The following is a 12,601-nucleotide window of genomic DNA, read 5'->3' as shown; positions in this document are numbered from 1 at the left end:
TTCGAAGCTCCCTGCTTGGGCGGTGATGGCACGATTATCAGTGTAGATGAAAATCTCTGTCCCTTCTGGCAGTGACTGCTCATTTGTGTAAATGTTACACTTTGATGGAGCAAGCTTTTTCCTCCCTGTAATAGGAAGAAAGAGCACCTAAAGCTTTAGAGAGCTTCTGTTCAACCATTTCGAAGCTCCCTGCTTGAGTGGTGATGGCATGATCGTCAGCATAGATGAAACTCTCTGTCCCTTCTGGCAGTGACTGGTCATTTGTGTAGATGTTACATATAAAACAAGAGATGTCAATACTGGGTGTTATTGGGGTTCTTGTATCTCTGTGCTGGGTGTATGGAGGGCAAGGGATAAATATTCCTCCTGAGAGCTATAGTTCACAAAGTACTGTTCCTAGGTTCCCTGGAGTTGGCCATGACCCACCCCGAGTTCTACTGGTACGTGGACGAGGGTCTCTCTGCTGAAAATATGAAGAGCTCCCTTTTGCGGAGCGAGATCCTTTTTGGGGCGCCTTTACCCAGCTACTACTCCGTTGAAGACCGATGGGAGGAGCAGCGGAGGAAATTCCAGAGCTTCGTGGTGTCTTATGTGGCCCTCCTGGCCAAGCAGTCAACCAGGTGAGTAGGAGCAGGGTTTCTGTTATGGGGAACGAGCCAAAAACCCATTTGGGTAAATCTTCTCTTCAGTGGTATAGTCATATGTACTTATGCAAAGCAATTTGGTTTCCAGTTGTAATGATTGTCAGCATAGATGAAACTCTCTGTCCTTTCTGGAAGTGGTTGGTCATTTGTGTAGATGAGAAACATTGATGGTGCAAGATGTAATAGGCAGTAAGGGCGCCTAAAGCTTCAGATAGCTTCTATTCAACTATTTCAAAGCTCTCTGCTTGGGCGGTGATGGCAAGATCGTCAGTGTAGATGAAAGTCTCTGTCCCTTCCGGCAGTGGCTGGTCATTTGTGTAGATGAGAAACATTGACAGACAAGCTGTAATAGGCAGGAAGGGCGCCTAAAGCTTCAGATAGCTTCTATTCAAGAGTTTCAAAGTTCTCTGCTTGGGTGGTGATGGCATGATCGTCAGCATAAACAAAACTCTCTGTCCCTTCTGGAAGTGGCTGGTCATTTGTGTATATGAGAAACATTGATGGTGCAAGCTGTAATAGGCACCTAAAGCTTCAGAGAGCTTCTGCTCAACTATTTCAAAGTTCTCTGCTTGGGTGGTGATGGCATGATCGTCAGCATAGATGAAACTCTCTGTCCCTTCTGGCAGTGGCTGGTCATTTGTGTAGATGAGAAACATTGATGGTACAAACTATAATAGGCAGTAAGGGCGCCTAAAGCTTCAAATAGCTTCTATTCAACTATTTCAAAGCTCCCTTCTTGGGCGGTGATGGCATGATCATCAGCATAGATGAAACTCTCTGTCCCTTCTGGCAGTGGCCAGTCATTTGTGTAGATGAGAAACATTGATGGTGCAAGCTGTAATAGGCACCTAAAGCTTCAGAGAGCTTCTGTTCAACTATTTCAAAGCTCCCTGTTTGGGCGGTGATGGCATGATCATCAGCATAGATGAAACTCTCTGTCCCTTCTGGCAGTGGCCAGTCATTTGTGTAGATGAGAAACATTGACAGAGCAAGCTGTAATAGGCAGTAAAGGCACCTAAAGCTTCAGAGAGATTTTGTTCAACTATTTCAAAGCCGTCTGCTTGGGCGGTGATGGCATGATCGTCAGCATAGACTAAACTTTCTGTCCCTCTCTGTGTCAAGAAATATAGAGTAAAAGGAAATCTGCATATCAAAGCAAACCATACATGTACAATCGTAGGTCGGATCGTAGGTCAATCATAGGTCGGACCGAGGTATAGGGTGACAACCTATGCTTGATGGGGTTGCACTCCCACTGAAATCGCAGGTCCGCAGTTTGGGTGTCCTCCTAGATTCGTCGCTGACGCTTGAAGCTCAGGTGTCAGCGGTGGCTCGTGCGCCAGCTGCAACCGTACCTCGTGAAGTCGGATCTCGCCACGGTGGTCCACGCCATAGTTACCTCTAGATTGGACTATTGCAGGGGCAGCTCAACCATTACGCAAAGTAAGCATTTGCGGTATAGTTGATTTTGCCCAGGGGTGCTCTTGAGACACCTTTGGGGAAAAATAGACCTTGACATATGTGAGTTGTAGTTACTGGGATGTATAGTTCACCTACAATCAAAGAACATTCTGAACTCCACCAATGATGGAACTGAACCAAATATGGCACACAGAACTCCCACAACGAACAGAAAATATATATCAGTGATTGGTTGGGGGGGGGGGGGGAATACTATTTGCTTACCGTTGAATTGGATTATTGCAATGTGCTCTATGTAGGGCTGCCCTTGAAGATAGCCCGGAAACGCCAATTGGTCTAACGGGTGGCAGCCAGACTACTAACTGGGGCAAATTACAGAGAGCGGTCAAACCTCCTGTTTAAGGAGCTCCACTGGCTGCTGTTTATTTTCCGGGCCCAATTCAAGGTGTAGATCTTGACCCACAAAGCCCTGAACAGTTTGGGACACACCTACCTGCACGACCGGATTTCCATCTACGAACCCACACAATCTCTTCCATCTTCTGGAGAGGATCTTCTCTCACTCCCGCCTGCATCTCAAGTGCGACTTGCGGGGACGAGAGAGAGGGCCTTCTCTGTGGTGGCCCCTGGCTCTGGAACTCACTCTCCAGAGATATTAGGCTAGCCCCCATGCAGAGGTAATTTTCAACGGTAAGCAAACAGTATTTTGGCACCCCCACCCCCACCCCCAACCAATCACTGATACATATTTTCTGTTCGTCGTGGGAGTTCTGTGTGCCCTATTTGGTTCAATTCCATCATTGGTGGAGTTCAGAATGCTCTTTGATTGTAGGTGAACTATACATCCCAGTAACTACAACTAACATATGTCAAGGTCTATTTTCCCTAGGTAATTTTCAAGTGTAAGCAAACAGTATTTTGGCGCCCCCACCCCCCAACCAATCATTGATATATGTTTTCTGTTCGTCGTGGGAGTTCTGTGTGCCCTATTTGGTTCAATTCCATCATTGGTGGAGTTCAGAATGCTCTTTGATTGTAGGTGAACTATACATCCCAGTAACTACAACTCGCATATGTCAAGATCTATTTTCCTTAGGTAATTTTCAATGGTAAGCAAACAGTATTTTGGTGCCCCCACCCCCAACCAATCATTGATATATGTTTTCTGTTCATCGTGGGAGTTCTGTGTGCCCTATTTGGTTCAATTCCATCATTGGTGGAGTTCAGAATGCTCTTTGATTGTAGGTGAACTATACATCCCAGCAACTACAACTCCCAAATGACAAAATCATTTTTTTTTAGTGAAGGGCATACATTGGGTTGTTAGGTGTCTTGTGTCCAAATTTGGTGACAATTCGTCCAGTGGTTTTTGAGTTCTGTCAATCCCACAAACCAACATTTCATTTTTATTTAGATAGATTTCCTAGGCACCGAAAGAGCTCTCCGAGGTGCTGAATCTGGGCTGGGAGTTGGTTTCAGCGCCTCGGAGAGCTCCTTGAGATTCAGAATTTCGCAAATTCTAATCTGATCTCTTTCTTCGATAGAGCTACAAGCTGGGTAGATGCGGGGAATACCGTGGATGTAGCGTACCTGGATTTCAGGAAGGCCTTCTTTGACAAGGTCCCCCATGACCTTCTGGCAAGGAAACTAGTCCAATGTGGGCTAGGCAAAACTACGGTGAGGTGGATCTGGAATTGGTTAAATGGACGAACCCAGAGGGTGCTCACTAATGCTTCCTCTTCATCTTGGAAAGAAGTGACAAGTGGAGTGCCATCAGCAGGGTTCCGTCCTGGGCCCGGTCCTGTTCAACATCTTTATTAATGACTTATATGAAGGGCTAGAAGGCAGGATCATCAAGTTTGCAGACGACACCAAATTGGGAGGGATAGCCAATACTCCAGAGGACAGGAGCAGAATTCAAAACGATCTTGACAGATTAGAGAGATGATTGGCCAAAACTAACAAAATGAAGTTCAACAGTGACGAATGCAAGATACTCCACTTTGGCAGAAAAAATGAAATGCAAAGATACAGAATGGGTGACGCCTGGCTCGAGAGCAGTACGTGTGAAAAAGATCTTGGAGTCCTCGTGGACAACAAGTTAAACATGAGCCAACAATGTGATGTGGCGGCAAAAAAAGCCAATGGGATTTTGGCCTGCATCAATAGGAGCATAGTGTGTCTAGATCTAAGGAAGTAATGCTACCCCTCTATTCTGCTTTGGTTAGACCACATCTAGAATATTGTGTCCAATTCTGGGCACCACAATTCAAGAGAGATATTGACAAGCTGGAATGTGTCCAGAGGAGGGCGACTAAAATGATCAAGGGTCTGGAGAACAAGCCCTATGAGGAGCAGCTTAGGGAACTGGGCATGTTTAGCCTGAAGAAGAGAAGGCTGAGAGGAGATATGATAGACATGTATAAATATGTGAGAGGAAGCCACAGGGAGGAGGGAGCAAGCTTGTTTTCTGCTTCCTTGGAGACTAGGACGCAATGGAACAATGGCTTCAAACTACAAGAGAGGAGATTCCATCTGAACATGAGGAAGAACTTCCTGACTGTGAGAGCCGTTCAGCAGTGGAACTCTCTGCCCCGGAGTGTGGTGGAGGCTCCTTCTTTGGAAGCTTTTAAGCAGAGGCTGGATGGCCATTTGTCAGGGGTGGTTTGAATGCAATATTCCTGCTTCTTGGCAGAATGGGGTTGGACTGGATGGCCCATGAGGTCTCTTCCAACTCTTTGATTCTATGATTCTATGATTCTAAGTTCCTTGACGGCTCTCCAAAATCTGGAGTGGCTTTATGAGGACTTACACAAGCGACGAGGCGGCCGCTTCGAAGGCCAAGAAGGAGCCGAGGCAGATTGGCAGGATCTCCCGCGCTTCCAACCCACTCCATTGTCTTCCTCCTTGTAATTATCTTGGATTAGCTTTGCTCGGTACCGTCGCGTTCTCGCCTTTACGCCTCGCTGAAGAGCCAGGGTAGATCTCTCCCCCTAAACTCGCTCGCTCTTCTAACCCCCACTTTTATATCATCGAAAGGCAATTAGGGTTTCAGGTGGAACTGCCGACTTCCCGCAGCCGGAAAGCTAAGCTCTTGAGGAACGTTGTGCGGCTCTCGCTCTTTTTGGGTCTTATACCTTTCATGGAATCTAATCCATCCACTCTCGGTTGGAATTTTCTGGCGCTTAAAGAGATTTCTTTCTGAGAACGAGACAGAAATGGGAATCTGCCGTTGCGGAAAACAAAAACGAGGAACTTTGGCTGGAAATAACAACCTTCTTCAAGTCTCCACTAGTAATTTCCTCGTATACTACAGGGTTAGTCAAAATGAATAGGCCAATAAGCCAATAGGCAATGTCTTTTTTTGGCCTATTCATTTTGACTAACCCTGTATTTTCTTTGCTTACTGCAGTGTTTCCCAACCTGGGGGTCGGGACCCCTGGGGGGGTTGCGAGGGGGTATCAGAGGGGTCGCCAAAGACCATCAGAAGACACAGTATTTTCTATTGGTCATGGGGGTTGTATGAAGTTTAGCCCAATTCTCCCATTGTTGGAGTTCAGAAAGCTCTTTGATTGTAGCTGAACTATAAATCCCAGCAACTACAACTCCCAAATGTCAAGGTGTATTATCTCTAACTTCCTCTAGTATTCACATTTGGGCATGTTGAGTATTCATGCCAAATTTGGTCCAGATCCATCATTGTTTAAGTCCACAGTGCTTTCTGGGGGTAGGTGAACTACAACTCCAAAACTCAAGGTCAATGCCTATCAAACCCTTCCAATATTTACTGTTGGTCATAGGGGTTCTGTGTTCGAAGACTGGTTCAATTCAGTCACTGGTGGAGTTCAGAATGCTCTTTGATTGTATATGAACTATAAATCCCAGAAACTATACCTCCCAAATGATAAAAATCAATCCAGCTCCTGGCCCCACCAGTATTCAAATTTGGACGTATCAGGTATTTGTGCCAAATTTGGTCTGGTGAATGAAAATACATTCTGAATATCAGATATTTACATTACATTTCAAACAGAGTCTGGATGGCCATCTGCCAGGGGTGCTTTGAATGCAATATTCCTGCTTCTTTGCAGAATGGGGTTGGACTGGATGGCCCAACTCTATGATTCTATAATTCATAATAGTAGCCAAAATTACAGTTGTGAAGTAGCAACAAAAATAATGTTATGGTTGGGGGTCACCACCACATGAGAGAACTGTATTAGGGAGGTTGAGAACCACTGGCTTACTGTATAATAATAATAATAATAATAATAATAATAATAATAATAATAATAATAAATTATGATTTTGTCATTTGGAAGTTGTAATTGCTGGGATTTATAGTTCACCTATATATAAAATGCTCTGTGCATAATGAGTACCTTAAAAACAAAAGAACCAATGAATGAAATCACACCAAATTTGGCAACAAAATGTCTCACAACACAAGGAGTGACCATCACTCAAAAAATTATGATTTTGTCATTTGGGAGTTGTAGTTGCTGAGATTTATAGTTCACCTATAATCAAAGAGCATTCTGAACTCCACCAACGATGAAATTGAACCAAACTTGGTACACAAAACTCCCATGATGAACAGAAAATACTGGAAGGGTTTGGTGGGCAGTGTCCTTTGGTTTTGGAATTGTAGTTCACCTACATCCAGAGATCACTGTGGACTCAAACATTGATGGATCTGGACCAAACTCTACACGAATACTCAATATGCTCTAATGTGAACACTGGTGGAGTTTGGGGGAAATAGAATCTTGACATTTGGGAGTTGTAGTTCTTGGGATTTATAGTTCACCTACAATCAAGGAGCATTCTGAACCTCACCAATGATGGAATTGAACCAAACTTGGCACACAGAACTCCCTTGACCAACAGAAAATACTGGAAGGGTTTGGTGGGCACTGACCTTGAGTTTTGGGAGTTGTAGTTCACCTACATTCAGAGAGCACTGTGGATTCAAACAATGATGGATCTGGACCAAACTTGGCATGCATTCTCAATATGCCCAAATATAAACACAGATGGAGTTTGGGGAAAATAGACCTTGACATTTGGGAGTTGTCGTTACTGGGATTTATAGTTCACCTACAATCAAGGAGCATTCTGAACCTCACCAACAACAGAATTGGGGCAAACTTCCCACACAGAACCCTCATGACCAACAGAAAATACTGCGTTTTCTGGTGGTCTTTGGCAACCCTTCTGACACCCCCTCGTGACCCCCCCCCAGGGGTCCCGACCCCCAGGTTGAGAAACACTGCTCTAATGTGAACACTGGTGGAGTTTGGGGAAAATAGACTCTTGACATTTGGGAGTTGTAGTTGCTGGGATTTATAGTTCACCTACAATCACAGAGCATTCTGAACCCCACCAATGATAGGAATGGGCCAAACTTGGCACACAGTTCTCCCATGACCAACAGAAAATACTGGAAGGGTTTGGTGGGCACTGACCTTGAGTTTTGGGAGTTGTAGTTCACCTACATTCAGAGATCACTGTGGACTCAAACAATGATGGATCTGGACCAAACTTGGCACGAATTCTCAATATGCCCAAATATAAACACAGATGGAGTTTGGGAAAAATAGACCTTGACATTTGGGAGTTGTCGTTACTGGGATTTATAGTTCACCTACAATCAAAGAACATTCTTAACCCCACCAACGATGGAATTGAATCAAGCTTGGCACACAGAACTCCCACGAGCAATAGAAAATACTGGAATGGTTTGGTGGGCACTGACCTTGAGTTTTGGGAGTTGTAGTTCACCTACATTCAGAGATCACTGTGGACTCAAACAATGATGGATCTGGACCAAACTCTACACGAATACTCAATATGCCCAAATGTGAACACTGGTAGAATTTGGGGGAAATAGAACCTTGACATTTGGGAGTTGTAGTTGCTGGGATTTATAGTTCCCCTACAATCAAAGAGCATTCTGAACCCGGCCAACGATGGAATTGAACCAAACTTGGCACACAGAACTCCTATGAGCAACAGAAAATACTGGAAGGGTTTGGTGGGCACTGACCTTGAGTTTTGGAATTGTAGTTCACCTACATCCAGAGATCACTGTGGACTCAAACAATGATGGATCTGGACCAAACTCTACATGAATACTCAATGTGTTCTAATGTGAACACTGGTGGAGTTTGGGGAATATGGAATCTTGACATTTAGGAGTTGTAGTTGCTGGGATTTATAGTTCCCCTACAATCAAAGAGCATTCTGAACCCCACCAATGATAGAAATGGGCCAAACCTCCCACACAGAAGCCCCATGTGGGCCACAGCAAAACGTGGCAGGGGACAGCTAGTGCTATTATATCTAAAGGACCTAAAATGTGATCTCTAGGAAATCTTCCAGTGTGACTATGGAAACTGACTGTACTGTTGAGTTACAGGACCTATAATGCAATGGAAATCTTGAGGTCCCTTACTTTTCGCCCTATGTCTCCCGATAGCAAAGTCCAAGTCCTTTACGGTGGGACGGATTTGTTCGACTACGAAGTCCGGAAGACCTTCAACAACGACATGTTGCTGGCCTTCATCAGCAGCAGTTGCATCGCTGTCCTTGTTTATATCCTCGCTTCTTGCTCTGGTGAGTTGGGCACACTAAGGACCGTGGAAAACTATGACTCCCGGGAGTCCATAGCAAGAGGCCATGGCAGTTCAAGTGGGATTGGACTGCAGTGATTCAACAGTAGGTTTGACTTAGAGCTGCTGTGAAGTCGGAAGCAACCTTTCTTTGCAGGTTCCGTCTCATTCTGTCTCTTTCCTCCAGTGTTCCTCTCGTTCTTTGGGATTGCTAGCATCGGGCTCAGCTGCCTGGTGGCCCTTTTCCTCTACCACGTGGTCTTTGGCATCCAATATTTGGGAATCTTGAATGGAGTGGCGGCTTTTGTGATTGTCGGAATCGGTACGTTGAGTGACCCTTTCTAGATATCACCCAGCACACCTCTTTGGGGATTATGGGCACTGAAGTGTGATTTTCTTGCTCTAGGATATAGATTCAAGGTCCTGGGAGACATAGTACACTAGAATATAGATTCAAGGCCCTGGGAGACATAGTGTCCTAGGATATAGGTTCAAAACCCTGAGAAACATAGTGCTCTAGAATATAGATTCAAGGCACTGGGAGACATTGTACTCTGGGATATAGATCCAAGGCCCTGGGAGACATAGTACACTAGAATATAGATCCAAGGCCCTGGGAGACATAGTGCCCTAGGATATAGGTTCAAAACCCTGGGAGACATAGTGTCCTAGGATACAGATTCAAAACCCTGGGAAACATAGTGCTCTAGAATATAGTTTCAAGGTCCTGAGAGACATAGTGTCCTAGAATATAGATTCAAAACCCTGGGAAACATAGTACCCTAGAATATAGATTCCAGGCCCTGGGAGACATCATACTCTGGGATATAGCTCCAAGGCCCTGGGAGACATAGTACACTAGAATATAGATTCAAAGCCCTGGGAGACATAGTGCCTTAGGATATAGGTTCAAAATCCTGGGGAACTCTACAATATAGATTCCAGGCCCTGGGAGACATCGCACTCTGGGATTTAGCTCCAAGGCCCTGGGAGACATAGTGCCCTAGGATATAGGTTCAAAACCCTGGGAGACATAGTACACTAGAATATAGATTCCAGGCCCTGGGAGACATCGTACTCTGGGACATAGATCCAAGGCCCTGGGAGACATAGTGTTCTAGGATATAGATTCAAGGCCCTGGGAGATGTAGTGCTCTAGAATATAGATCCACGTCCCTGGGAGACATAGTGCTCTCTTGGATATAGATTCAGGGCCCTGTGCGACATAGCGCTGGGGAGCTTTCCGACTCACGAAGCCGAAACGTCTTCCCTTTAATTGCTTTGTGCTTTTATAATTACTTTCCCCTCCATTATAAACATCAGTCGCATTGCCCCGTAACTCAGGACGTGCTTTTTAATTCACTGCTTTTACGACTCTTTGTAATGGTTTTTGGGTAATTTCATTGCGGTTGGATGGAAACTGCGAATCCCACTGGGTTATATATCTGAGGAGGGAGGACGCCGAAAACCCTCTTTAGTTAATTAAGTTTGCAAGGGATACAAATGGCAGGAGAAGCGATTCCGCCTAAATGTTAGGATGGAGGTGGAATATCCCGCTGTGGAGCCTCCTTCTTCAGAGTAGAGGATGGATGGCCTTCTGTCAGGAGGGCTTGGATTGTGTCTTCCTGGCAGAAGGGTTAGGGTTAGGGTTAGGATTCCCTTCCAATTTGTTTAGGATTCTGCAGTATGTCTCCTTATTTCGGTGTCATTTCAGGTGTGGACGACGTCTTCGTCTTCATCAATACGTATCGGCAGGCCACGCACTTGAAGGACCTGAACCTCCGCATGATCCACACCATCCAGACCGCGGGGAAGGCCACCTTCTTCACCTCCTTGACCACTGCGGCAGCCTACGCGGCCAACATTTTCTCCCAGGTGAGAGACAACCGCATCTGAATAGCAAACGGAATGTTTTTGGTTGTTGTTCAGCTGGGATCCCGTCGTCTCCTGCTGCCTTGTTGTTAGCAATGCTTCTTAAGGCCCATTCATCCTCACTCCTCAGGATGTCTGGTTCTAATTCACTCACCACGCCGTCAAAACTATCCTCAATATTATTATCCTTCCTATAAAGATCTTCTGTATAGTTTTGCCACCTTCTCTTGATCTCTTGAGCTTCTGTTAGGTCCTTGCCATCTTTGTTTTTAAGGCCCATTCAGCCTCACTCCTCAGGCTGTCTGGTTCTAATTTTCTCACCACACCGTCAAAACTATCCTCAATATTATTATCCTTCCTATAAAGATCTTCTGTATAGTTTTGCCACCTTCTCTTGATCTCTTGAGCTTCTGTTAGGTCCTTGCCATCTTTGTTTTTAAGGCCCATTCAGCCTCACTCCTCAGGATGTCTGGTTCTAATTTTCTCACCACACCGTCAAAACTATCCTCAATATTATTATCCTTCCTATAAAGATCTTCTGTATAGTTTTGCCACCTTCTCTTGATCTCTTGAGCTTCTGTTAGGTCCTTGCCATCTTTGTTTTTAAGGCCCATTCAGCCTCACTCCTCAGGATGTCTGGTTCTAATTTTCTCACCACACCGTCAAAACTATCCTCAATATTATTATCCTTCCTATAAAGATCTTCTGTATAGTTTTGCCACCTTCTCTTGATCTCTTGAGCTTCTGTTAGGTCCTTGCCATCTTTGTTTTTAAGGCCCATTCAGCCTCACTCCTCAGGATGTCTGGTTCTAATTCTCTCACCACACCGTCAAAACTATCCTCAATATTATTATCCTTCCTATAAAGATCTTCTGTATAGTTTTGCCACCTTCTCTTGATCTCTTGAGCTTCTGTTAGGTCCTTGCCATCTTTGCTTTTAAGGCCCATTCAGCCTCACTCCTCAGGATGTCTGGTTCTAATTCTCTCACCACACCGTCAAAACTATCCTCAATATTATTATCCTTCCTATAAAGATCTTCTGTATAGTTTTGCCACCTTCTCTTGATCTCTTGAGCTTCTGTTAGGTCCTTGCCATCTTTGTTTTTAAGGCCCATTCAGTCTCACTCCTCAGGATGCCTGGTTCTAATTCACTCACCGCACCATCAAGCCTATCCTCGATATTATTATCCTTCCTCTAGGATATAGATTCAAGGCCCTGGGAGACATAATGCAGTTCCATCTACCAGCAGAATTCAACTGCAAGCATCTGACCTTATCTACATTAGTAAACCCACGGATTCAAGTTTTCATCCAAAATATCTGAAGGCTATAATCTTCCCTGTTGCAATATATACGAATGTACAATCAGGATACGCAGATCCCCTTTCAGGCTTGTCCTTACAAACAATCAGATCCTCAGAGACTCACATACAGAATAGAGAGATACTCACACTGAGTCACACAGGAGAGAGAAAGATGGATTCTTTCATCCTCCTTCTGTAGGGCATTAGTAAGGGACGCTGGCCGATGCAACCGCTTTGCAACTCAGCTCACATACTTGGTTATGACTCAGCTATTACCACATCCCCTTTGGTCAGTCATCCGTGGACCACCAGTGGTCCGCAATAACAAAAATATGGTCTGCGGCCTGACCATTACTACACCGTTGCCTCAAAACCACACGGCAACAATAATGACTGGTCTCGCAAAACTTCTTATAGTGTCGAGGCAATGGAGACGTCAGGAGGGGAGAGGCTGACTACCCACAAAAGATTACCCGGACCATATGAGCTCTAGATCAGTGTTTCTCAACCTGGGGGTCGGGACCCCTGGGGGGTCGGCAAAGACAATTAGAAAACACAGTATTTTCTGTTGGTCGTGGGGGTTCCGTGTGGGAAGTTTTGCCCAATTCTATCATTGGTGGAGTTCAGAATGCTCTTTGATTATAGGTGAACTATAAATCCCAGCCACTACAACTTCCAAATGTCAAGGTCTATCTTCCCCAAACCGCACCAGTGCCCACATTTGGGCATAGTGAGTATTCATGTC

The 12,601-nt window shown here is 44.9% G+C and overlaps 1 protein-coding gene across 2 annotated transcripts in view; it reads left to right on the top strand.

Moving 5' to 3' along the window:
- DISP3 (dispatched RND transporter family member 3) overlaps positions 1 to 12,601 on the top strand; it is a 51,299-nt gene that overhangs the window by 14,987 nt on the left and 23,711 nt on the right. For both annotated transcript variants that reach the window (XM_067472767.1, XM_067472768.1), the window contains exons 3-6: positions 401 to 620; positions 8,548 to 8,684; positions 8,868 to 9,002; positions 10,395 to 10,555. In XM_067472767.1, coding sequence (XP_067328868.1) covers positions 401 to 620; positions 8,548 to 8,684; positions 8,868 to 9,002; positions 10,395 to 10,555 — 653 coding nt within the window. The remainder of the gene's footprint in view (positions 1 to 400; positions 621 to 8,547; positions 8,685 to 8,867; positions 9,003 to 10,394; positions 10,556 to 12,601) is intronic.

This window comes from Anolis sagrei, chromosome 13 (assembly GCF_037176765.1).
Source record: "Anolis sagrei isolate rAnoSag1 chromosome 13, rAnoSag1.mat, whole genome shotgun sequence".
Lineage (NCBI taxonomy): Eukaryota > Metazoa > Chordata > Lepidosauria > Squamata > Dactyloidae > Anolis > Anolis sagrei.
This window is presented reverse-complemented; position numbering and strand designations above follow the sequence as displayed.